We start from the raw sequence: 26,796 nt of genomic DNA on the forward strand, positions 1-26,796 counted from the left end.
CTGGGACTCGTGACACTTTGTCTCTCAACACTGTTGGCTCAAAGAACTAACATCATAGCTTTAGTGTGCCCGGAACCACAGCACCTTAGGTCCAGAATTCCAAGTTCATGGACACGAGGCTCAGTGCATCTCGGAATCTTGGCACCTTTGATTCTGAAACGCAGGATATCAGAGTTTGTTCATTGATTCATTCATTCAACCATCGGTTTCTAGGTACATGCTGGCACCTGGGGCCCAGGCCGAAGCTCTCGGAGGTCAGAAAAGTGAGGATGGTGCCCCACTGCCACCCCCACATCACTCCCAACCCACTCGGGGCCCCACCTCGGTAGTAGATGTCCCGGAAGGGCGAGTTGATGAACTCTCGCATGTTGCCAGTGCGCTCGGCGATGTCCAGAAGCAAGGGGATGGTGTCGTTACGGCCATTGTTCAAGTTTAGTAGGGCCTTGGGCAGGCAGGTCTTCCCTGTGGACGGCTCTGGCAGGACAGACGTACAGGATGAGGGTGCTAGGCAGCAGGAGACGGCACTGGGCAGGGAGCCAGAGTTCGTGACTCTGTCGCGCCTCCTGAGATTGGTCCCTATCTGTCCCCCATGGAGCTGGAGGTCAAATAAACTCAGAGGGGCTGAAGTTCTTTAATATGTGGGAAGCTGCACCCTGGACGGTTAGCTCTGCGGTTAGAGTGTTGGCCCACGGACCAATGAGTCGCGGGTTCGGTTCCAGGCAAGGACACATACCTCGGTTGCAGTTCGTCCCAGCCCTGGTCGGGGTGGTGCAGGAGGCAACCAGTTGATGTGTCCCTCTTACATCGATGTTTGTCTCTCTTTCTCTCCCTCTCTCTCCCTCCAATTCTATCTGAAGATAAATAGAAAAATATCCTCAGGTGAGGATTAAAAAAAAATCTGGGAAGCCGCAGCCTATCGAGATTGGTATTTACCAAAGCAGATTTAGAGGGAATTTTAAAAATCAGATAGGGGAAATGCAGGGCTAAAAAAGCCAACCATGGGTCCTTACTACAGGACTTCTCAGAGCCTTTAATATGCTAGTGAGGGCTATGAACTTCTGAAAGCCAGACACCGCAGGTAGCCTGTGCCCACCTATTTAAATACAGATTATTTTCCCACGAATCATTTACACTAGTGCCCCAGAGGGGAGCAGAGGAAGTGCAGGGTCCCCCAAAGTGTGGACTGCTTACCACAGTGGATGTGAATTACCTTCGGAGAAAAGGGAGAGGACTTTGGGGGGTTCCACAGAGGCAGCAATAATAACACCATAAGCAAGGTGTCATCCCATTGTCAAATCTCTCATAAAGTCAGTCTCTGGTACTAATGGGTCCTTAACACCTGCCATTAACACTTACTAATGTCCCTTTGCAATTTTCTTTCCCTTGTATGAATTTTTATGGTTATGAGTTGATTTATACCTTAAAAGAATGAGCCCATGAAAAGAGAACTCTGCTGTGAATCAGGCACGTGGGAAGATTGTGTTGGGGGCTCGGGAATGGCCCGATGCAAGAATGGGACCAGGAGTGGGAGAGGGAGGCAGATGTGGACTGGGTGCCCCCTCTGGGCTTCACATCTGGCTTTGCTCCCAATTTCTGTGCAGACTTTCCTCCGCTTCAGTTTCCTTTCTAGCTAAATTGAGGCCACACAGGGAAATCAATGAGCTAACAGATGTTTGATGAGCCCAGCACCAGGCAGATAGGGATCCTCAATAGATATTACTGTTGCAGCAGGCCCGGTGTGACTCAGTGGATTGAGCATCGTCCCAGGAGGACTCGATTCCCAGTAGGGGGCGTGCAGGAGGCAGCCAATTGATGTTTCTCCCTCACATCGATGTTTCTAACTCTCTCTCCCTTCCTCTCTCTCTAAAAGAATCAATAAAAACATATTTTAAAATATATAAATATATATATTACTGTTACAGTTATTCCACGGGAGGTGCTTTAGAAACCTCGCCCTAGCCCTGGCCAGTTTGGCTCAGCGGTTAGAGCGTCGGCCTGCGGTCCGGAGAGACCCGGGTTCGGTTCCTGCTAAGGGCATGTACCTCGGTTGCAGTTTGTCCCCGGCCCTGGTTGGTCGTGCGGGTGGCAGCCACTCGATGTGTCCCTTTCACATCGATGTTTCCCTCTCTCTCTCTCTTCCTCTCTCTCCCTCCAACTCTATCTGTGCAAAAAATGGAAAAAAGTTCTCGGGTGAGGATTAAAAAAAAAAAAAAGAAACCTCGCCCTAGAGGCCAGGAGTCAGTGGGGAGAAAGTGAAAGACTCGCAGAGGCCTGAATTCCTGTCCCAGTGCCCCCAAGAGTGAGGTTAGTTGGACGAGCCTCATTCCTGGCTGCTCCCTGCTGCACCTCTGGAGCCCAACCCAGAGTCAACACCAGGTAACAATTTCTTGAATGAATAATGGACTCCAGCTCCCCATCTGCCCCAATGCTGGCCGAGGCCCCTGGGAATTCTGTCCAGACACACCTCCACTCAGTTCTAACCTCCAGGTGGCCACAGTCACTTTCTAACTGTCAGGCAATTCACAACTCTCCATGCAAACCTCACCTTCTTTCCCTCCCCAATTCCACTCCCAGCCTGCATATGTCCCCTTCTCCGAGGATGGTCAGACAAAAACCTTTGCATCACTCTTGTCCTTGTCCTCCCTTCTTCCCCACCTCCACCCCAGCATGTCTTATTGATTTTACTTCCTATTTCTCCAATCCCTCCACCAATCTCCATCTCTACTGCCACCACCCTAGCCCAGACATCATCTCTCTAGCCTGCCCAAGGTACCTGCCTGGTTTCTACCAGCCTCTCTGATTTCCTTCAATCCACTTTCCACATAGCAGCTGGAGTGTAATTCAAGTATAACTGATCACAGTGAGCCACAGGGCCTTTGCACATGCTGTCCCTCCTCCTCTTTTCACCTGGTTAATTGCAACTCCTCCAGACTCAGCTCAAGTGTCACCTCTTTCAGGAAGCATTCCCAGATTTCCCTAACTAGGACAAATCCTCCAAGACAGCCTCTTATTGACACACATTATAGTTTGTAACTGTGCATTTGTTTCTGTGATTGTTTGATCAATGTTGGTCTCGCCCAGGACTGTGAGCAACTTGAGGACAGGTCATGTCTGCTTTGCCCACCACTGTGCACCCGATGCTAAATGTGCCACCTTACATATGGTAGGTGATCAAGAAGTTAGCAAACATTCAATGACAGGTGAGCTGGGCATCACAGGTAATTGCAAGCCACAGGTAACCCAAAGTGTAAAGCATGGCACTAGACCCTGGATTTGGGCTTCCACATCCCCAGATCTAGGCTATCGTGGGGTTGGAGGGTGCCAGCCTGGGTCCTGGGAAGAGATGCCAAGAGTGCCTTCACAGAAATGGAACACGCAATTCCAGACTGGACCACCAGGTGGCGAAGTGGCTCCGCCCACAGGGCTGCTGGAGCAGGGGCCCTAGGTTCTCTGTACCGCAGGCCGACGCTCCAACCGCTGAGCCAAACCGGCCAGGGCAGGGGCCCTAGGTTTAAGGAGGTTGTCAAACTTTGGTGGTGGCGGAGGGGAGTCAAAGATGAGCTCATGAGCCTCTGTCTGGAAAAACATGCAGGAGCAGATCCAGGTTTTGTGGGGCCCGAGATTATACAACTTGGAGGTCTTGTTTATGAAAACACACACACAGTTATGAATTCCAAGTGAGGTACAGAGCCTTAGAAGGGGCCAGAGCAAGTGAGCTCTGAAGCTTAATTAATGGGCCTCAGGGTGAGTCCCCCTCTATACACGCACTATTCTGTACAATTTCAGGGACACCCCCCTACTTAGAGTCCCCTGCCCATGCTCATGGCCTGGGGGTTCCCAGCCTTGGCTAAGGGACCCCAACTCAGGAGAAGCCAGAAAGCAAGCCTTCCATGGCGCTGGTCTGTCTGCTGGAGGCATAAGCCCCAAGGTCCCCCTTTCCCAGGGGTTCACTCTGCCCCAACGCTCCCCACTTTTGCCTAATGAACTTGGGGAGGCAGGAGGGGCCATTTGTCCAGGGCTTCTATGTGGGTGACCTCCAGAGAGATTATCTGCCACTGAGACCCTCTAGGCATGTGCCCCAACGAGGCAACACGGTCTCACTGGCACCATGAATGATTACTTTTTTTTCTCCTTTATTGATTTTAGAGAGAAAGGAAGTGAGAGAGAAAGAGAGATGGAAACATCGATGAGAGAGAACATCGATTGGCCACCTCCTGGATGCCCCTCACTGGGGATCGGGCCCACAACCTGGGCATGTGCCCTGACCAGGAATCGAACCGGCGACCTCTTGGTGCATGGGTCAATGCCCAACCACTGAGCCACACCGGCTAGACTGAATGATTACTTTTTATAAATGTGGTAATTTATAAATCTTAAATTTTTCTATTTCTGACAGACCCAATGATATTGCATTGCACTGTTTGGGTGTTCAAAGAATCAGGATGATAAAGGTATGTGTGACTCATATACTGCAGGTTCGGTCACCCCGCTTTGGCACTTGGTTTAGTTAAAGTACCGAAGTCTCAAAAAATGGCCCCTTCTGACCTCCCTGAAGCTTCGACAGCCCCACGCTGTAGACCGTGGCCCACCTTCCTGAGACAGACCCTCCTTTGTAGCAGGTAACACACTTCTTGACATTTTATATTGATTTGTGGACTGTTTGGTCACCTGGTACCAGACACAGCAGGTGGCTGACTTGGGTCGAGGGGTCACAGGCTCTTCCTGGGCTTACAGGGGCGGCTGAGGGAGCTGCTAACCTGAGGTTTTTGGGGCCTGGACAAGACTGGAGGGGGAGCTCTCTGGGCTGGGGGAGCCCCGGGCAGTGGTGACTGGGCCTTCAGCCTAGGGAGGGAAGCTGGCGGGGGTGGGGCAGAGCCTGGGAGACCTGCTGCACCCCAGCGCTCCCCTCAGAGGGAGGAGGGGCTCCCCAGAACCCCAGCTGCTTTGTGCTCAGCACTATGGAATTCTCTCTTCTCAGAGGCCAGGACTATGCTATTATCATTCCCCAGTTTACAGATGAGGACACTGAGGCCCAGGGAGGCCACACATCCCTTAAGGGGTGGAGGGGGATTTGAACCCAGGTAGGTGAACTCTGCTTACCTACTATGCTGACGTTCTTTCTTTTTTTTTTTTTTTATTCTCACCCGAGGACATTTTTCCATTTTTTGTTCAGATAAAGTGGGAGGGAGAGAGAGGAAGAAAGAGAGAGAGAGAAACATCAATGTGAAAGGGATACACCGAGAGGCCCCCTCCCGCATGACCCAACCAGGGCCAGGGACAAACTGCAACTGAGGTACGTGCCCTCAGCGGGAACTGACCGGGTCTCTTTGGACCACAGGCCGACGCTCTAACCACTGACAAAAACTGGCCAGGGAATTTTTTAAATGTTTTCATTGATTTTTTTAGAGAGAGAAGACAGGAGAGAGCGATAGAAACATCACTGTGCGAGAAACTCGATGGGCTGCCTCCTGCACGCCCCCTACGGGGAATCGAGCCTGCAACCCGGGCTTGTGCCCTGACCGGGAATCCAACTGAGACTTCCAGTCCATTGCATGACACTTAATCCACTGAGCCACCCAGCTGGGCTACACTGACGTTTTCATAAATAAAGGCTGAATATATGAAGGAATAAAATAGCAAAGGCCCAGAGAGGTTAAGTAATATGGTGAAAGACACACAGGACCAGATTCCCTGTCCAGTGCTCTTTCCAGCCAGTGCTGACCCAGCGGAAGATGCCGAGGGAACAAGGGACCCCCCAATGCCATGCCTCCCCCATCTCTGGCTCGCCTGCTCACTACCCCCACCTGGATGGCTCACCCCGAAACTCTTCATCAGTCAGGCGCTTCTTGTGGGTCAGCAAGAAGGGGAGCAGTCCGTCCAGGTCAGCGGTGGAGCCCCGGGACACGATGTCAAAGAGGATGGGCCGGTTGAAGACTTTGAGGATGGGGGGCGGTTGGGGCGCAGGAGCTTTGGGGCTCTGTGGCTGCTTCCTGAAGTGGGGAAGGCAGGGTGATAGGAGGCTTGTCCCCTGCCCACCCCACCATCCCTGGGGGGACGGCCAGAGCCCTAGGGACAAACCAGACTAAGAGGGGAGGGACAGTTGGAGAAACAGAGGAATGTTTCATCCAACACGCTCTACCTAGTACCTACTGTGTTTGGGGTAGAGAAAGACGGACAGAGAGAAACACACAAGCCTGCCCATCCATCCGTTTGTCTGTCCACCCTTCCACTGTCATTCACTGAATACTCACGGAGCCAGACAAAGACTGAAAGAGACAGAGGCAGCGAGAGAATAAAGAAGGAACACCAGACTAAAAGACAAAGTGACTCGTTCGTTTATTCAACCACTCACTCGTTAACTTATTCATTCAACAAACAGTTGAGGCAGATGAGGCCACACACACAGGTGCCTCGTTCCAGGCCCACCACTGTAAATGTTAGCTGGTACTGCTGTTATTATTTAGCACCTACTGTGTGCTTGGTGCATGGAGGCTCAGTAAGAAAGACTGGCAGAGACTCGTGGGGAGAAGAGGAGAGAGGAGGGGAGCAGAGTGTGCATGACAGAGGAGACAGACCAGAGGGAAGGGGCGCCGGGGCCGGGACCGGCAGTGGGCAGTGGGCAGTGGCAGAGATGGCACCTACACCACCTCCATTTAATCTGCTCCTGAACTTTGACCTTTGAGCCAAAGTATGAAGTGAAAAGAACACCCTCACCCTCAGACCTCACTGAGGTGGCCTTCGGGGTCCCTGAGGACTTCAGCCACTCGGCCACATCCCAGTTCCTCTACCGCCTCTCCAAAGCCACTAGCCTGGACTGCCTGGGGCTTGAAGGAGGGGGTCTGAGAGAGGGGAAGGGGAGACACAGAGCCCACCAGCTTCCAACAGGGCCTCGGAGGGATAGCATTTTGCTGCCCCGGGTCTGTTTCCACCTCTGAGCAGAGGTTGTGCGGACATCTATGAGCCCCTGCTCCTTAAACACATCACGACTCTCCAGCATTGCGCCCTTGTACATGCACTTCCCTCCCCTTGGAACACTTTCCCCCTGTGTGGCTGCCCTTTCTCATCCCCTAGCTTCGGGCTTAAATGTCAGCTCCTCCAAGAAGCCCTCCAGGACTGCCTTTCCTATATCAACTCCCATCTCCTACCTTAGCCCCTCCCCCAACTCAGATTGTATATTTACATGCTTATTTACTTGCTTATTGCCTGTCTCACTCTCCAAAGGGAAGATGCCACCTGAGTAGGGGCATATGAGGTCTAGCTCATCCCTGGAGCCCCAGGGCCAACCTTGGCACATGGTGGTGCTTGAGAAACAGCCAGTGAATGAATCAGTGACTCAGTAAGTAAATAAAGGGGACTGCTCCTGATCAAGCGAGGGCCGAGAAGGTCATGGGCTGCACACAGGCCATAAATGAGACCGTGATCAGCAAGGAGGACAGAGGAGGAGCAGCGACAACAGGACAGACAGCTCCAGACTTCACGACAGTCCTCCAGACACACGCACGGGCCTGAGAGGAGTGTCCAGGGGTTTTCATGGGTGGAAGGCTGGACCAACAGATGACAGGTGCATAGATGCATAGATATTTGAATGAACGATGATGGATGGATGGATTGGACAAACGGATGGACAGGCAGAAAAGATGGGTAGTTGGATGAATTGATGAGTAGCTGATGAAGGAAAAAGTCAAGGGAAGGGGCTGGTCTCCAAGTCCGGGTCATTCAGGACACATTAGCAACACCAGGGTCCGGACCAAGAAAGGATCATAAACTGCACTGGTTCCTCGGGTGCAGAGGCCGGGAGTGGCTGTGCCGATGAGACTGTTGTCAGCCCCCCACCCCGCCCCCGCCCCGAATTGCCAAAAGCTTGGGGAACTCCTTGGACTTCCTAAAGGACCAGGAATGAGAGCTCAGCCTCCTAAGGCAGTGGGTCTGCAGGTGGCTGAACCAGGAACAGGCTGGAAACAGAACCCTGGGAGCCCAGGTCTGCAGAATGCCACACGAACCACGGGGCGATGCCAACGAGATGCCTCTTTCTGGCATCTAAACTGCAGGACCCAGCTCAGCAGAACCCATGATGGGAGGGATGTGGGGGACTGGAGCTCGGGGACTGGAGCGAGGCCTCGCATGGACCGCATCACTCAGATGGCCATGTGCTGTTACCCCTCCCAGTGGTTCCGCTCTACTCTCCTCTTCTTTAGCCAGGTTCCTTTATGGAAGAGAAAGGGCTAACTCTTCGGAGTTTTCAACTCTCCCCAAGCCCAGGAGAGCCACCAGATGCCCAGGAATTAAGGTGACACTTGGAGAAGACCCAGGAAGGACAGGTGAGGTGTGTGCCATCAGGAGAAGGTAGATGGATAGATGGATGGATGGATGGATGGATGGATGGATGGATGGATGGATGGAATGATGGATGGATGGATGATGGATGGATGGATGGATGGATGGAGAGATGAGAAAATGAATGAAAATATGAGTGAGTCAGTGACTGAGCAAATGACTGAGCAAATGAACAAATGGATGGAAGGAAGGGACTCCAGCAGGTCAAGGAAGAGGAAAAGAAGGAAGGAACAAAGCGGGGAAGGAAGGAGAGAAGAGAAGGGAGGGAAAGAGACAAATATGAAAAATATTAGAAATGAATGAATGATGAATACAGTTTGATAGATAACTGACTGGTTGGATGAACAGAGACAGTGGGTAGATGAGAGGGTGAATGGATGGATGAAGACGTGATGGATGAATGGAAGGCCAGTGTATGAGTGGAGGGCCGGACAAATAGATGACAGATAAATAGATGAGTAAATAGATATTGAATGATCATGGACAGATGGACTGCACAAGTGGATGGACAGGTGGAAAGACAGGTAGCTAGCTGGCTGGCTGGCTGGATGGATGGATGGATGGATGAACAGACAAGTATTTGGAAGGATGGACAGCTGGGTGGGTGGGTGGGTGGGTGGATGATGATGAATAAATGGATGGGTGGGTGTGGATTCAGTGCAGAGGCGGAGACCATTGGCCAGGCAGCCAGCAATACTCACTCCAAGACCTTCCTCCTCCACCGCTTGTTGTCACTGGGGTGGTGACGATAGGTGCCGTAGTCAAAGAGCGAATCCATGGGTGCCTTCTTGGGCCCGGGCACCACCGAGGACTCGTACAGGGTGGACTCCAGCAGGTCAATGGGGTTGGGCACCCCCTTGCGGAAGGCGCCCTGGAACTTCATGCGCAGGTTGGGTCGCCCATCGCCTGCACTGGTGGGGCGACCAGCATCAGCCGCCAGTGAGGGCGAGGGGGATCCGTCCTCCCCCTCAAACAGGTTGGCCAGCGAAGAGAGGGGGAAGGCCTCCCCACCAGGGGTGCCGCTCTCCTCCCCGGGGGGCTCGGCCACATCCCCAGCTCCCGTGCGGGGGCCTTCGCTGGGATCCGCCATGCTGACCCCGGACCCGGCTGCACTGCTGGGCCTGCAAGCGAACAGGAGGAGAGTCAGGCGGAGCCAGGCCCGTGGTGGGGCCCCAGGAAGCCCCCTCCCACGTGGGCAAACAGCCTCGCTGCCAGCCGCTTCAAAGCCACCCTTGTAATGACGGGTGCGGGTTGGCCACTCCCCGATGTGGTTGGCGCCAGCCCCAGGCAGGAGCTGCGACAGGAGCCTCTTTCAAAGACCTGGAAACGCGAGCGGCCTCGGGTCCAGCTACCCTGGGCGTGAGCTGGAGGAGGAAGGGCCTCTGAGTCGCCCTGGGACCCCAAACCTGGAGCTGAGGATCACTCCTGACCAACCCAACCAGCTTCGGAGCCCCACAGAGCAGGGTTCCGAGCCAGGCTCCACACTGAGCAACTGTGACCACGCGCCAGCCCACGCTGCACAGCCCGGGGTTTTCACCCGTAAATGGGGAGGTCAAAGTGCAGGGCCTGCCACACAGTGAACACCCATGAAAACAGAACCGTGAACGCCACGCTTCGGGCACAGTCGGTGCTCAGAAAATCCGTGGGAACCCAGGAGTCCTCGGTTTCCCCACCTAGAGCCATCGTTCAGGTCCCCATTTCCCAGAACAAGACAGCAAGGTTCCCAGACTGTGGTTGACGACCCCCAGGCACAAACTCTGTCCCCAGGGCCGGTGCTGAGCCCTCCCCGACCCTCTTTGCCTGGTTAACCCTCATCTGTCTCTTCCCATCTCAACTGTCCCTTCCTCTGGGAAGCCCTCCCTGACCACATGGGATTAGCTCATTCCCAGGCTGCATGCCTTGTTCACTCCTGCGTCCCCAACACCCAGAAGGATGCCCCATGGACAGATGGCCTGGTGATAAAGGTATTACTTGTTCCCACTCCTCAGATGAGCAAACCAGTTTCTAGTGAAGTAGTCACACTCATAGATACAGAGAACATTGTGACTGTTGCCAGAAGGGAGGGGGGTTGGGGAGATGGGTGAAAAGGTGAGGGGATTAAGAAGTACAAATTGGGCCGTGGCCAGTTTGCTCAGCGGTTAGAGCGTCGGCCTGCGGTCCAGAGAGACCCGGGTTCGGTTCCCACTAAGGGCATGTACCTCGGTTGCAGTTTGTCCCCGGCCCTGGTTGGGCTGTGTGGGTGGCGGCTGCTCAGTGTGTCCCTTTCACATTGATGTTTTTCTCTCTCTCTCTCCCCCTCCCACTCTATCTGAACAAAAAATGGAAAAATGTCCTCAGGTGAGGATTAAAAAAAAAGTACAAATTGGTAGTTACAGAATAGTCACAGAGATGTAAAGTAAGCATAGGGAATATAGTCAATATTCCCTACAGTATGATGGTAATACAATAATACAATACAAATGACTGACTACTGTAATAACTATGTACAGTGCCAGATGACTACTAGTTCTATCAGGGTGATCACTTAGTAAGTTACATAAATGTCTAATCACTAGGTTGTACACCTGAAACTGATGTAATATTGTATGTCAACTGTAATTAAAAAATAGAAAATTATTTAAGAGCCCTGGCCTGGTAAGCTCAGTTGGTTAATGTGTCATCTGATACATCAAGGTTTAAGGTTCAATCTCTGGTCAGGACAAATACAAGAAGCAACCAATGAATGCATAAATAAGTAGAACAATAAATCAATGTTTCCCTCTCTCTATCTTCTTCCTTCCCTCTCTATAAATTCAATCAATAAATTTTTTCTTTTTTTTAAATTTGTTACAGATGTTTCTCCCCCCCCCCATTGACACCCTCCTCCCCATCCCCCACCCCGTCCCCAGCTTTGTTGTCTATGTCCATCGGTTATGCATACATGCATATAAGTTCTGTGGTTTATCCCTTCCCTCCCTCCCAATATTTTTTTTTTTTTTATCCTCACCTGAGGACATTTTTCCACTTTTTGTTTAGATAGAGTGGGAGGGAGAGAGAGGAAGAGAGAGAGAGAGAAAGAAACATCGACGTGAAAGGGACACATCGAGTGGCTACCAACCGCACAACCCAACCAGGGCCGGGGACAAACTGCAACCGAGGTACGTGCCCTTAGCGGGAACCGAACCCGGGTCTCTCTAGACCACAGGCCAACGCTCTAACCGCTGAGCCAAACCGGCCAAGGCCCAATGAATTTTTTTTAATCGTTCCTAGGGATAACTCCCCTTCCCTCCCCAGAAAAAAAAAATTCTTTTAAAAATGAAAATAAATAAATAAAAGAGGGGCTGTCACAGCTCGGAGGGAGAAGAGCTGGATTTGAACCCAGGTCTCTCCAGCTCCAAGCCCAACGTTTAGCCAGGAGCATGGGCAGGGAGGGGCAAGGCCCTGCTGGCTGGCCGGCAGCCCCCTGCCCTCAGCAGCAGTCCGCTGGGCAGGCAGGGCTGGGCACCGAGGGCCAGTTTCCTGGAACTCCACCGTCCCACCCAGGGAGCGGGGAAATGTCTGAGAAGTCCCCTTTGCTGTTTTCCCTCCCGCCCAACACATTAGCAGAGGGGCAAATACTGGTTCCCACCTTGTTTGTTCAGTGGCTCCAAGGAGGGGAGCTCCAGCCAGAAAGGTGGGGAACGCAAGAGGCCTCTCTTGGCGGGCACAGCGGGGCACACAGATGTCAGAGCTCCTGCTGGGGACTCGACCCCTTTGGGCATCAATGTGGAAGGAGAATCTGAACTTTTAAGTCATTCAGGCCTGAGCTCCAATCCCAGCTCTGTTATCTACCTATCACTTTAGCTACCTGAGCCTCAGTTTTCTCGCCTGTAAAGTGGGTACAATTGCAGTAGCTTTTACATAGGTTTGCAGGAAGAACTAAATGGGATCAGGCACGTCCAGTACTGATCCTGGGATTGAAGTGGGGGCTGCCAAGGATTATAATCAAAGGGCAGGGTTAGAAGCACAGGTTCTGCCATCAGATACATGGTTCCTGCCCCTGGTAACGAGCAGCTGTGTGATCTTGGACAAATCACTCTCCCTGGGCCTCGGTCTTCCCCACCTGTGAAGCTGGCCCACCACGCCTCCTCCTAGAGTGCTTGGGAGTGCCAGGGACCTCAGGAATTTGAAGCACCCACTCAGTGCTGGCATCTCGTAGACGTAGCTCCCATCGACCAGCCAGGTGGGACAGGGAGACCTGGACCCTTGTCCCCCAGCAGCTGCCATATGACTTTGGGCTTTGTTCTGCAGAAATGCGGGGGGCATGCTGAGGCAGGAAGGAGTGTCTGTTGGGGATATAAGCATTGAGTGGGAAAAGTAGACACCCTAGGAACAGCCCTGTCCCCTTCACTGAGGACCGCAAGGTCCAGGAGGGGAGTTGTTGGGCACACGCCTCCGCTGTACACACCCTCCTAATTTCCATGGTCCTTCCCAAGCCACAGTCCCTTCCTAACTGCGACAGGGCCTCATGGACACCCTCACCTCAGCGAGCTCCCGAGGCCAGAGGAGGCAGCTGGGAGGGCCCCTCCAAACCACCCCCCCCACCTATGCATGCACTCCCTCCCCTAAGGGAGCCCCACCCAGGCAGCATTCAGGGTTTCTGGGGGCCCCCCAACTGCAGGTCTGCTGTCAGCCTGCCCCAGGTTCAAACTGCCGCCCAGCCGCTCACTGGCTGCTCGTAGCCTTGGGCAAGGCACAGTGATCATTCTTAGCATCTTAATTATGATGAAATCATAATTGTGAAATAAACCTCCACCATTCTCAAGATTCTGTCATTTCCACTCGGTGCCAGGCCCCGGCCTACATGCTGCCCACATGCATGCTCCCCGGATTCTCACCACAACCCTAGTCCAGCAGCTCCCAGTGGGGCCCCTTCTGCTCCCCAGAGACACCCGGCAATGTCTGAGGACAATGTCCCATGTGCAGGGAAGAGAGGGCTACCGGCACCTAGTGGGTTGAGGCCAGGAATGTTGTCGAACATCCTGTGATGCAAGGACAGTCCCCCCCATAAGGACTGATCCGGACCAAACGGTCTATAGTGCGGAGGTTCCAGAACCCTGTCCTGCAGGTGGGCACTGCTAGAACCCCTTCTGCAGACGAGGAAGTAGAGGCCGCAGGGCAGGTTAGCGGTGCAGGCTCTCCAGCTGTCTGCAGCACCGGGGCCACCCTACCCTCCACTGACTGGGCACAGCCTGGGTGCCAGGCACCACACTGAGCCCTAAGAGTACCGTGTTCAAGCTGCACAACAGCCCTGGAGGTAAGGATTGTTGCTACCAGCTCAGGCAAGTCTTGGAGCCTAGCTCCCCACCTGCAGAATGAGGCTGCATCACACCGTCCGTCCCGTAGGGCTGCTGTGACCCTCGGCAGGTCGGGTGTCTCTTGGGCACCTATCAAGTATTTGGAAAATCATCATCCTCACCATTATGACACAGTCCCAGTGTACCTGTCCTGCCCGACCCCTCCCCATGCACACACCGGTAAGACTACAGACTGGCATTCACCACCCATCGAAACTCACCAACACCCTTCCAGCCTCGCCCTTGGTTGGTCCCCCAGAGTCTGGTGAGCAAAGCCCGGCTGCTGCTCCATTTTAGAGCTGAGGAAACTGAGGCTCTGAGGGGCCACCAAGGGAGCAAATGGCCCCTGGATCCTAACCCTGGATTCCTTGCACACCACATCATCCAGGCATGTGTACACACCAATGCACACGTACACACACACATATACACACGTGTACACACGCACGCGCGCACACACACACATGGTCTCTACTGCTGCTCTGTGGCAGTTCCCTCCCCAAACACTACCCTGTTCTCTGTGGTCGGGGAAAGAGTTTACTCCCTGTTCTAATTTGCCCTGTAGGCTGTAATTACACATTCCAAGCCCATGCCAGACTTGGAGGGAAGGAGGGGTGCAGGCGGGGAGAGGCCGGGTCCCATGGCCGTCTCCTCTGCGTGCGGATGTCCCGTATGCGTCTTTGTGGCACCAAGCAAGCATCGGGGACTCAACCAGGACATTCATGCCTGAGCGTGAACATCCCCACACAGCGTCACCACTGTGTTCCTTTAAAGCAGCAGACTTCCAATGTTTTTGTTGTAAGCATCCAAAACCTTTGTTTGAATATAAATACTAGATTGTCGTCCACACACAGATGGTGGTTGTGGCAGGATGGACATGGGGTGGGGGTGGGGGGATCTGAATCTCAGAGCCCAAGGAGCAGAATTAGAAGCCATTTACCTATTCATTCATCCAACAAGTATTTATTGAGCATCTCCTGTATGCCAGGTACTGGGGACACAGGTGTGAGCAAGACAGAGGAAAATCCCTGCCCTCCTGGGGCTGACCTGGCGGAGAAACAGAGTCAACAGCCAGACAAAGCAAAAAGCAGAGCTGTGTCCGGTGGTGGTAAGTGCTGTGCAGACCAGAAGAGCTCAGGAGTGGCCGAGTTAAGAGGTGCAGGGGTCCTGAGCAGGGTCCCCAAGCCTTCCTCTGTGCCCTGGACAGAAGCTTCAGACTCTCCGGGCACGAGGCCACCTGGAAGGTCATGCATTCTGCTCTGTTGGCCCCTGAGGACACACTTGGGGCAGCCAAACCACTTCTCACCTGGTGGCAGCCAGTGGGGCATGGAAAGAGCACGCATGTTGACGTCAGAAGATCGGGGCGGGGGGGGGGCGACCCCCAGGCCCGCCTGTCATTAGCTGGGCAAGCTTGAGCAGGCTCCTCAGCCTCTCCGAGCCTCACTGTCCTCACCTGCCCGCGGGGATCCTAACCGGGCCATTGCCACAATCACACGAGTTAACCCCTGGCAGAGACAGCCCTCAACACACAGCAAACTGCCATCTCTCAGAGAATCCTGGACTCAAGGGGGAGGACTCCTGTTCCACCACCCCCCGCCCCCCAACCCTGCGCACACAGAGGGTGAAAGCAGGGGCCCATCCGCATCTCATCCGTACCCCACGGCTCTGCTGATCTCATGGAAACCCTGGCACACACTCGTCCCATCCTCCTGATTACGTGACCCAGGGAAGCTGCTTAAAACTGGAGGCAAGTCTGGGCACGTGGGGCCGCTGCACCCCAGGGGGAGAATTTCGGAGAGCTGGTTCTCCCCAGTTCCCTCCCTCCGGGATCAATTCTCTCCAAAAGGCACCCGTTGAGTGCCACCTGTTTGCAGGCACCGCGGGGGAAGCATGAAAGAGTGGGGCCTCCTAAAGAAACCCGGGAGGAAAGGCAGATGGCTGTCCCCCTCCAGGCCGTTGTCTCTTCAGGTCTCATCTTAACGGGCGCTGTCCCTGCAAACAGGGTTCCTGGTCCCCCCAGTCCACAGGGCGCTGTCCCTGCAAACAGGGTTCCTGGTCCCCCCAGTCCACAGGGCGCTGTCCCTGCAAACAGGGTTCCTGACCCCCAGTCCACAGGGCGGTCCCTGCAAACAGGGTTCCTGGTACCCCAGTACCAGGGCGCTGTCCCTGCAAACAGGGTTCCTGGTCCCCCCAGTCCACAGGGCGCTGTCCCTGCAAACAGGGTTCCTGGTCCCCCCCAGTCCACAGGGCGCTGTCCCTGCAAACAGGGTTCCTGGTCCCCCCAGTCCACAGGGCGCTGTCCCTGCAAACAGGGTTCCTGGTCCCCCCAGTCCACAGGGCGCTGTCCCTGCAAACAGGGTTCCTGGTCCCCCCAGTCCACTCTTGTAGCAACATGCCTTCTTTTATAGCACTTTCCACGGGTATTCATCTTCTCTCCTACTTGTTCCACGAGGTAGGGACTATTTTGCGTCTGCTGCACCCCAGCACTGAGCACTGTGCCCCTGCCGTCCCCCCCCCCCCCGCACTGAGCACTGTGCCAGGCAGATGGGGGCATTCATAAACACATGTTTCCTTATAAGACAAGGGGAGCCTGATATTCAGGGAGGGCAGCCCAGTCATCTTGATGGGACAGGGAGAGGGTGAAGGAGAAGGGGTGTTTGCAAGCGGAGGGAAGAAAAGGGGAGGAGGAGAAGGCCAAAGTGGAGGCAGAGAGTGCAGGGCGCTGAGGAATGGTCCGCCTGAGGCCCTGGGAGGTGCAAGGCAGGAAGGGAGAACAGATTGGTGGGGGGAGGCAGGTAGACCAGAGGCAAGGTGTGGGGCTCCCAGACAGACCCAGGGCACCTCCTCCTGCCCCATCCTGCAGCTCCTCGCCAATCTGTGGGCCCCCACTTCCGGTGGTACCCTGGAATAAACAGTACCGGTACCCGCCATCCCGGATCCGCCTGGAAGGGGCGGTGTGAATGGGGAAGGGACCAGGAGCACAGGACACCAGCCCTGCCCAACACCCCACCTTCCAGGTAAAGAAACTGAGGCTCAGAGAGATGCAGTCTCTTGTCCAGAGTTGCCCAGCTCCCGAGTGGGGGAAGCAGGACTGAATCCCAGGTGACTCCAGGACTTGTGCCTTCAGCAGAAACTTGCCAAGGACCAGGGACTCAAGACGGGAGGGGTGGAAGGAGGGTGGAGGAAGTGGTGCAGGGCGGGTGGTGGGGACCACAGCCTGGGGGCAGACTGCCTGCTGACTCACCGCTGCGTGGCCCTGGACCCGGCACCTGGCCTTTCTGTGCCTCGGTTTCCTCGCCCGGAAATGGTGATGATCCCCATGCCCACCGCAGTGGGCCACTGCCAGGATTCAAGGAGACAGTGTGCCCGGCAGAGCACCCTCAGTGAAGGACGGGTGTTGTCATCAGTGTCACTGTATTATTATTACAGGATGAATGAACAAGCCGACTGAGGACCAAGGAAGGCATGCCTGCCGGGGAGGGCAGAGTGGCTGGCCCCAAGCCTGGGATCCGGCAGCCACTTCGAAGCAGCCGCCCTGGGAGCAGCCGGCTGGGACCTCAGCCCCTTGGCCAAACGAAACTTTCTTCTTGCCAGGCTCCCTGGCTGGCGGCAGCGGGGGGTGGGGGATCACGCCATGCTGGGCACCTTCCCGGCCGCCTGTATTTACCTAGCAGGGCCTAGCCCGCTTCCTGTTTGCTGCACAGTGGCTGCCTGTCCTGGGCAGACAGAGCCCCAGTGTGCTGTCAGGCCCCCCAACCGGGGAGGGTGCCCCCTCAAGCTCACACCACCCAGGCCGGGTAGAGCTGGGTGACTCACTGGACCCACAGCGGGCAGTGTCAGTGTGGCCGCGGCAGAGACTCGGTCACTCCGCAGGCCCTGGCGGAAGGGACTCCAGCAGCGTGCAGACATCCGCCCCCGAGCTCCCGTGGGCGCCCATGCACGTCCCAGGGTCCCCGGCCCAGGCTGGGAGGCAGTGTGGCTCCGCGGTCTATGAGCACGCACCACGCACCACAAAAGCCACGCTGATGGGGTCCCATTTACACGGAATGTCCAGCAGAGGCAAAGCCTAGGGACGGAGAGCAGATTCGTGGTCACCCGGGCGGGGAGACGTGGGGGCAGTGACTGCTGATGGGCACGGGGTTCCTTTTGGGGGCGATGAAACATTCTGGACTAAATAGTGGTGATGTCTGTACAACTGTGAACACCCTAAAAACCACTGAATTGTACACTTTGAAAGAATACGTTGTGTGGTATGTGAATTACGCCTCAATACCCCTTCTCGGCTCAGTGACCTTGGACAAGTGGCTTCCCCTCCCTGAGCCTCAGTTTCCTCAGTGGCATACAGGGGTCTGGCCCACAGCAAGGCTCAAGGACATGCTGTCTCTTCCGCAGGAGGGGCCCGCTCCTCCCCTTGCCTCACCCCACCTCTGCTCGGAGCACACCCCAGAAGTCCACCCCTCCGTCCTCAGAGCAAAGGCTGCTCAGCTCCAGCCCAGGAGGACCCCCTTCTCCCTGGCCAGGCCCCGCTCCTGGAGGACGGCCACAGTCACAGAGACCCCCCGAGAGGACTGTGGAGACTCAGGAACCACGTGGCCACCTGTTCTGTTCCCCACCTGCCACTCACTGACGGGGTGGCTTTGAGCAAGTCACGGCTCCTCTCTGGGCCTCAGTTTCCTCATCTATAAAATGGGGGAATACTGCCCTGGGAGGGGTAAGCCCATACCTGCTTTGTAATCATTTGTTGGGCTAAACATTTGTGCTTTCAATTAAAAAATAAAAGGAGCCCAGGCTGGTTTGGCTCAGCGGTTGGAGCGTCGGCCTGCGGTCCAGAGAGACCCGGGTTCGGTTCCCACTAAGGGCACATACCTTGGTTGCAGTTTGTCCCCGGCCCTGGTTGGGTTGTGCAGGTGGCAGCCACTCGATGTGTCCCTTTCACATCGATGTTTCTCTCTCTCTCTCTCTCTCTTTCTCTCTCTCCCTCCCCCTCTATCTGAACAAAAAACGAAAAAATGTCCTCGGGTGAGGATAAAAAATAAAAGGAGAGTTCCACACCAAAGGGCTGTTGTGAGGATCACATGTGACAGTTCAAGAGTTTAGGACGGTGCCCGGTACATAGTAAGCGCTCAACAAACGGCAGCTGCTTTTTTATTGTTGTTAGTAAACATTGACAACCGGGGAGACGAACCCAGAGAGGGCAGGGCCGAGCGGGGCTGGGACCCAGACTCCCCGGCTCCAAGGCTGGGCTCCTGACGGCCTGGGGAAGGCTCTTCTCACCTCCTCGCCTCCTCCGGGAAGCCAACAGCACAGACATCGGCCCATTTCCCAGCCGGGAGACTGAGTCCCAGAGGGGACAGGACACCACCCACCCATGGACACACGCTCCACCTCACTCACACCTGCAACACCCCAGAGCAGAGAGCAGATCGGTGGGATGAATGGGCAGGAGCGGGGAAGGGAGCCCGAGGCAACAGAAAGCAGTCGGAGGTCCTCCCTCTGCCCCAGCCACCTCACCACCAGTCTGTGCCAACTGCAGGCTGCTTAATAGCCCAGACCAGGGCTGAGGCCACTGCCTGAAATCTCAGCACCTTCGATCTGCTTTAATCCCATAATAACTCTAGAAGTTGGATAGTCTCGTCTTCATTCCCGGATGAATAAACTAAGTCCCGGAAAACAGAGGTCAGGGTTGACATTCATCCAGCCCTCACCATGCTCCGAGCTTGCTCACACTTCCTCCCATCTGCGGTAGGCATTCCCGTCACCCCGTTTCAGAGATGAGCAAACTGAGACTTGGAGAGACCAAGAGACCCAGCCGAGGTCACAACTCAACAGGAAGGGACGGTGGCTAGGATTCCAACCATCTGCTTTTAAACCCATCTGAGCCCTGGCCGGGTAGCTCAGTTGGTTAGAGCGCCATCCCAATACGCCAAGGTTGCAAGTTCAATCCCTGGTCAGGGCCAATACAAGAACCAACCAATGAATGCATACATGAGTGGAACAAATCAATGTTTCTCTCTCTCTCCCTCTCTCTCAAATAAACAAGTAAAGCTAGAAATTATAAAATAAATAAAAAGTAAGCCCATTTGAGTTCATCCCTTCTGGGTCTACGAAGCCCTCTCTCTGGGGCCACCCTTCTAAATGCCACCCCATGGTACTCACAGGAAAGTGGGCACAGTGGCGAGGAGCTGAGATGCTGCAGGTAGACACTTAGCAGCGATGTGACCCCAGGCAGATCACGTCACCTCTCCCAGCCTGTTTCCTGGTTTCTAAAGGAGTGGACTACAGCATCACCACTGGGTCGCTGGGCCCTTGTGGCCGTCAGCCCCAAAGGACTGATGTGGAGTGATGGCAACTCGGACACAAGCTCCGGGAGGGCAGGACGCTCTTCTGTCCCGTCACCACTGAGCACCCAGTGCCCAGAGCAAGGCCTGGCACATAGTAGCTGCTCGAGATCACTTGGTGAATGACCACATCAGTGAATCAATGAGTGAAAAAATGAACTCATGAATACAAATGAAAGGAATCAAAGACAAACTTAGTCATTCTTCCCAGGGCAGGCTTCTCCAAGCAGAACCTCCCCCAACTAACCAGCTAACTTCCTCCCTCCCACCTTTTCACAGATCATTTACTGAGCACCTACTATGAAACCCAACAGCCCCCTGCAAGGGCGGCAGCTATCGTGACTCTATTTTTGCAGATGAGGAAACTGAGGCTCAGAGAGGCCATGACACCTGCCCAAGCTCATTCGGTCTCAGAGCCAGAATCTGAGCAGGTGATTTTTCTGACACCCCTGCCTTGTTGATCTGTCTGTTCAATCACTCATCCCTTTTTTCCTTCCTTCCTTCCTTCCTTCCTTCCTTCCTTCCTTCCTTCCTTCCTTCCTTCCTTCCTCCCTCCCTCCCTCCCTCCCTCCCTCCCTCCCTCCCTTCCTCTCCTCTGTCCACGTATTTCCAAGCCTCTTCTTCTGTGCCAAGGGAAGACAGGTGTGAACTAGGTCAGTTGGCCCCTTGCCCACTGGGGTCTCCTCTGAGTCCATGGGGCCCATTTGGGGTGTAACGTTGAAAGTGCCCCCTCCGTCACACACACACACACACACACACACACACGCACACACGCACACACGCACACGAAAAGCTGTCCCAGAAGGTGGTCAGCCCTCCTGGTCAGCTGGGTGTAACCCAGACCACTCCACCCTCAGGAAAAACAGGCTCCTGGGAAGACTAAGCAGCCTTTTGTGGGGGGCTGGCAGGCAGGCGGCAGGCAGGGCAGCCGTTACTCACCACCAGAGAACAGAGTCGTCCTATTTGGTCAGTGGCCCGCCTGTCATCCCCCTGCCCCTCCTGCCTGCCCCGCCTCCTTCTGTGGCCTTTCCTGTCCCCTGATCTCATCTGGGGCAGACTGGGGAGCATTTATGGAGGGCCTTCTATGCCCCTGGCATGGTCTGTGGCCCCTCACTGATGAGGAAACCTGCTCAGAGGGGTGTGGTGACCGTCTTGGGGTCACCCCAAGGAGAAGCTGATGATCATCAAGAAGAGGCTCAGAGGCAGAAAGGAAGTCGGAGCCACAATGAAAATAAGGGCTTGGCCTCCCTTCCTTGATCCTACCAGTCAGGGTGCCGACTCATGAAATCCAAGGTAGGGGGTACCCAGGCTGGGGCAGGAGCGGCAGCTGGAATACCCGGAATAACCCTCACACTGGCAAAGCTCCGACTTCCAGCAAAACCCCGGTGGCAGCCCCAGAAACAGAGAAGTTAAGCCCCTTCCTGAGGTCACACAGCAGTGGGTGGCAGAGCGGAGATGTGAACCTAGGTGGGTCAGACTCCGTGAGGGGGGAGTCCACGGTGGCTTTCCAGGTAGGAAGCTAAGCCAGTCACCGGGCTTTTCAGGGACCCAAGGGGACTAGAGTCAGTTGGATCTGGCTTCTAGACCAACTCTGCCATGAGCCAACAGGGCATCTCTGGGCAAACTGCTTCTCTCTGAATCTGTTTTCTCAGCTATAACATGGGTGTCAGCCTTCCTGCCCCTGCCCACCTCCAGTGGAGACGAGGCTATGACACCATCACAGTGAACACTGGGTAATAGACGTTGGTTATAAATTAAACAGTCAATACTGCACTGAAAACAGTCCACAACCACCCCATGAAGCAGGCACTGCCATCATCCCCATTTTACAGATGAGGAAACTGAGGTCTCAGGAGAGAGGGAATTTACTGGGAGCTGGGAGCTGAACCGGGTAGCCAGGCTCCAGCCCTAGTTTTGAAGCATCAAATCAGGAAAGTAGGAAATGTTGACGCCCCATGGCACTTAGTTGACGCCCGTAAATATTTCGTGGCTGAAAAGGCATCGTCCTTTGTCCAAATACAAGTCTAACTTTGCCCCTGCCATCTTCCGCCCACCTGCTTGGCACAGAGGGGCTTTCAGGGGGCACCCTAGGGATGAGCTGGAGGAAAACTCACCCTGGAACAGGTCAAGGGACACGATGAGAAAGAAGATGGTGTTTTGAAGCCCCATCTGTGTGCCTTGACTTTCCTTGCAAAATGGGAACTGCGAGCCCATTTGACAGATGAGAGAACTGAGGCTGAGAGAGACCAGGTGACTTGTCTGAGCTCCCCTGGTGAGGGTGGAGCAGGCCTAGGGGTTAAGCCCAGGTCTGTCTGAGCAGTTCAGGTTCGTATCTCTATACTATAGAACATCTTCCCAATGTCTGGGGACCCAGATAAACAGGGACAGGCCACCTTGAAAGTAAAGGTCATGGCCCTGGCTGATTTGGCTCAGCGATCAGAGCATCAGCCCATGGACCAAAGAGTCACGGGTTCAATTCCAGTCAAGGGCACGTACTTCGGTTGCAGTTCGGTCCCCAGCCCTGGTCAGGGTCATGCAGGAGGCAACCAGTCGATGTGTCTCTCTCATGCTGATGTTTCTCTCTCTCTCTTTCTCCCTCCCTCCCTCTCACTCTATCTGAAGATAAATGGGAAAATATCCTCAGGTGAGGATTGTTTAAAAAAGAAAGAAAGTAAAGGGCATGGGTTTCGAAATTAGACAAATGGAGTTTGCTCCAATCCCAGCTCTGCCACTTCCCAGCTAAGAGATCCTGGGCAAGCAACTTCACCGCTCAGACCTCAGTTCCTCCCTCTCAAAAATGGGTACAATCCTTGTTTTGTATCCAAATGTGATAAGGGTATCCGGCTCAGTGCTTGGCACACAGTAAGCGCTCAAAAAATGCTACCTATCATCGTCATGACCACTAACACAACCCAGGCGTGGCGAAAGCCAGACAGAATCTTATACCCAGAGTTCAGAGTGCCAACTGTGGGGCCCGGGATCAGAGGTATCTCAAGAGATCTGAATTAATCTTTAACAGGTGAATTCCTCTCCAAATTAGCGATGCAGAGCATTCCAGAGGCCTGGCTGGCATGAAATGTTCTCTGGGCTCCCCAGATCCTAAGTGTGACAAGGCGCAGAGCTGTTCCCTGGATCCCTAGGGTGTGGGGAGGAACCTAGAGTATCTTTCCCCGAGTCAAATGGGGGAAACTGAGGCAGGCAGCAGATCAGGGTCCTGTGAGGGGTAAAGATGCCCATTTCATGTAGACCCTCTTCCAGGAACAAAGGACTCCCGTCTCTCAAAATGATGTGTTCAGTCACTCAGCTGGGCCATAGGGGTTTACTGAGCACCTACTATGTGCCAGGCACAAAAAGCCAACCTTATGTGTTTCTCTTTCCTACATCTCCTTCCAGTGGCCCCTCTCCAGTTCCCACCTGGGACCTCACATCTCTTACCTGGACAACTTCCCCAGAAGGGGAACTGGCCTCCCTGCCCGGCCCCTACTCTGTAACCAGAGAGATCTTTCCAGACCACACTGGCATGTCCCTCCCAGGCTGGACTTTCAAGGCTTCTGGGTCTGACCTAGCCCCTGCCCATCTGAACCCTCCCCCCTCCGGTTCACGTCACACACTCCAGACAAACCGGAGTGACTTCTTGGCTCTACAAGCCCAAGATTTACTCACCTTACTCCATTTCGACATGACCCACCTGATTTTACAAACATGAACCTCACTGGCCCATGAATGCCTTTGCCATCTGTAAGCCCCCTCCCCTGATTCACCAACCTGAGCCTTTCGGGTTCCCACTGTTATTCAATGAGAATGAGCTGGAGAAGTGTGGAAATGTCCAATTACCTTTTTTTACCTCTTTCAAGAATCAACCAATTAATGTATAGATGAATAGAACAACAAATTGATGTTTCTCTCTCTCAAATCAATCGATCAATCAATCAATCAAGAGGCAATTTAAAAAAGAAGAAAGTATTTGTAGCAACAACCACCAGCACAAACACAAAACAGGCTAACGCTGAGCTCTGAGTGTGCACCAGAGTTCCTCACAGGTCACCCTCCTCAGGACAACCCTGGGGGTGCCCTCATGCTACCCCCGTTTTATAGAAGATACCAAAGGGACCACCTGGAGGTCACACAGCAGGACGGTGGCAGAGAGCAGATTCCGGTACACGAGGCCCCACTTTTAACCTCACAGATGGCCATGGCCTGACCCTTCTCTTCCTCAGGAAGTAGTCACTGAGTTGGACCCCTGTCCTTGCCCCCTAGCTAAAGTGACAAACCTGAAATCCTCGAGTGGTTCTTAGCATCCCGGAACAAGGCTCACTCATGACATCTGCTGAGTATTCCAGGGGTTCGTGCCCCCACCCCAGCACGACCCAAGGCCCTTGCTTTAGAAGCTGAGCCAGAGTAGCCAGGGGCTCACCCCATCCCCATCCCTTGCAGGGCACCCCTGGGTGCCAGGCAGGAGGGCTTTGGGACCCGACCGCCCTGGGTTTAAATTCCACTTGGCTACATCCTGACCTGAACCTCGGTTTCCTCGCTTGCACAGCCAGCATGTCTGCGGTCGGCACCCAGGCAGTGCGGGGTGCGGAGATCTCTCCCTTTCTCCCCACCTCCCGACCTCCCGCGACTCTCTGCTCCGCTGGAGGTTAAAGATTTTCCTGACTTGCGAGAGGAGCCATCTCTCTGGGACTCAGTAACCAAAGGTGGCCTTCGAAGTTCCAGACTCCCGGTTCCCTCCAGCTTGCTTAGAGGTCCAGGGTCAACCTCAGGCCCTCCAAGGACCCCCAAATGGGGATGCCCGCCAAAGTGGGGTACCGGGCTTCCTCGGGGACCCGGGCCCTCCCTCCCACAGACCTGCCACCCCCAGAGCCCACGGCGGCTCCCATTTCACCGGTGATAAAAGGGACCCCCAGGCAAGTGGTGCCTGGCCCAGGGGACCTCAACGGGGCCCCGAGCGTCCGGGGAACCTTGGGCGCCTCCGCGACGTCCCCAGCCCGCAGCGCGAGAGGACCTCACCTGGGCCGCCCTCCCCGCGTCCCAGCCCCGAGGGCTCAGGCTGCACTCACCTCCGGGACCGCGCGGCGCCGGCGGCCAGGAGCGGGGCGCTTCCTGAATCCCCGGGCCGGCCCGGCGCCCGCCCGCCCGCCCGCCGCGTCTCTCCTCCCCCGGCTCAGGTTACCCGCCCGCACCCGCCCCCTGCCGCCCGGGGCCAGCGCAGCGCCCGAGGTGCAGGGCGGCGCTGCACCCCCGCCGGCCCTCGGGGCCTCCGCCTCTGCCGGGGCCACACCAGGAGCTCAGCTTCCTCGCCTAGAAAACGGGGATCATGACCCCTGGATAGAGGGGCAGGCGCTTCTTGGAGAGGGCTCTGGTTGGAATCCTGAGATTGCGGGCTCCTGTCTTGGTCACCTTGGCGCTATTGCCCGTCTGTGAATAGACCCATTAATCTGCTCGCTCGTTCATCCAGCAGACGATTCAGAGACAGGGCTGTGTGGGTCCCTCTGGGGCTCAATAAATGTGAGCTTTTTTCTTCACCTTTTTACAAGCGCGGAGCACCGAGCCGGGCACCAAGTAGGTGATCAATGTCTGTCTTTTTATTGGATGGTGATGCCCACCGCCTGCTCATCTGCTACCCTGGTCACTTGATTACCTCCATGAGATCAGGCAGCTCATTTCTGCCCTAAACCTCAGTCACCATGAAGATGCAGAGCCTAGGAACACGTTTAGCCCTTTTTATCGTTACTTTTTTTATTCCACTGAGTTAGGCCCCATTGGTAAGACAGTGGAATTTTATTTTTTATTTTTAAATATATTTTTATTACCCGGCCGGTGTGGCTCAGTGGATTGAGCATCGCCCCATGGACAGAGATTCCGGTTCAATTCCCAGTCAGGGCACATGCCCGGGTTGTGGGCTCATTCCCCATCAAGGGGGTGTGCAAGAAGCAGCCAATCAATGTTTTTCTTCTCACATTGATGTTTCCATCTCTCTCTCTCTCCCCCTTCCTCTCTCTCTCTAAAAAAAAAAAAAAAAAAATCAATAAAAACATATTTTTAAAAAATATATATTTTAAAATTGATGTTTAGAAAGAGAGGGAAGGAGAGAGAAAGAAACATCGATGTGAGAGCAGAACATCGACTGGCTGCCTCCTGCAGGCCCCCAACCAGGGATTAAGCCTGAAACCTGGGCATGTGCCCTGACGGAAAATCAAACCTGAAACCTTTCGGAGCCCAGGATTATGCCCAACCAACTGAGCCATACCAGCCAGGGCAACACAGTGTAGTTTTAGAACTGGAGAGAAAGAGATAACTGGAACAAAAGTGGTGCATTCAAACCACCAGTGTGAGACATTTACAAAAAATAAACCTTAATAATGAACCCACTGAGCATGGGTGGGTGGGGGGGGCAAAGTGGGGGGGTCAAGTAAAGCTTCCTCCCAACCAAGCTGCGAGGTAGGGATTGCTGTGTCCACTTTACAGATGGAAAACTGAGGCTTGGAGAGGATGTGGCCTCTCTAAAAGCTGCTCCCTCCACGAAGGGATGGGGAAGATCTTGAAGCTTTTCCCTCAGGGATTACAGGCCCATAAACACAGCAAACCAGCAGCCATCTGGCTGGTGAGGAATGTAAACAGAAGGTCCCTCCTGCCTCTGCCTTCCTGACCTCTGAAGAAAAGCCCATCTGCTGGTGGCCTTCCAGGCTGGGAAGCAGAGGAGTAAGGGGCAGAACTAGTCTGGGGCCCATTTCTGCAGAAAGGCCCTTCTCAAATGAAAAGAAAATGACAAGGATGACCCAGGCTAACAAGAAGTTAATGGAAGGGAC

General features: G+C 54.6%; 1 protein-coding gene across 5 annotated transcripts in view; it reads right to left on the reverse strand.

Annotated features, from left to right (window-relative positions):
* The window catches only part of TRPV4 (transient receptor potential cation channel subfamily V member 4), a 39,246-nt gene extending 14,147 nt beyond the window's left edge, over positions 1-25,099 (reverse strand). For 3 of the 5 annotated variants that reach the window (XM_036276506.1, XM_036276504.1, XM_036276505.1), the window contains exons 1-3: positions 9,036-9,445; positions 5,818-5,990; positions 322-474 (exon numbers count right to left, since the gene is read on the reverse strand). In XM_036276506.1, the coding sequence (XP_036132399.1) occupies positions 322-474; positions 5,818-5,990; positions 9,036-9,424 (715 nt within the window). In that variant the 5' untranslated portion in view covers positions 9,425-9,445. Of the gene's footprint in view, positions 1-321; positions 475-5,817; positions 5,991-9,035; positions 9,456-25,047 lie in introns of those variants that run through there. The other 2 variants (XM_036276502.1, XM_036276503.1) reach the window with 2 other exon arrangements.
* Between the last annotated feature and the right edge of the window lie 1,697 nt (positions 25,100-26,796).

This window comes from Molossus molossus, unplaced genomic scaffold, assembly GCF_014108415.1.
Source record: "Molossus molossus isolate mMolMol1 unplaced genomic scaffold, mMolMol1.p scaffold_m16_p_22, whole genome shotgun sequence".
Classification (NCBI taxonomy): Eukaryota; Metazoa; Chordata; class Mammalia; order Chiroptera; family Molossidae; genus Molossus; species Molossus molossus.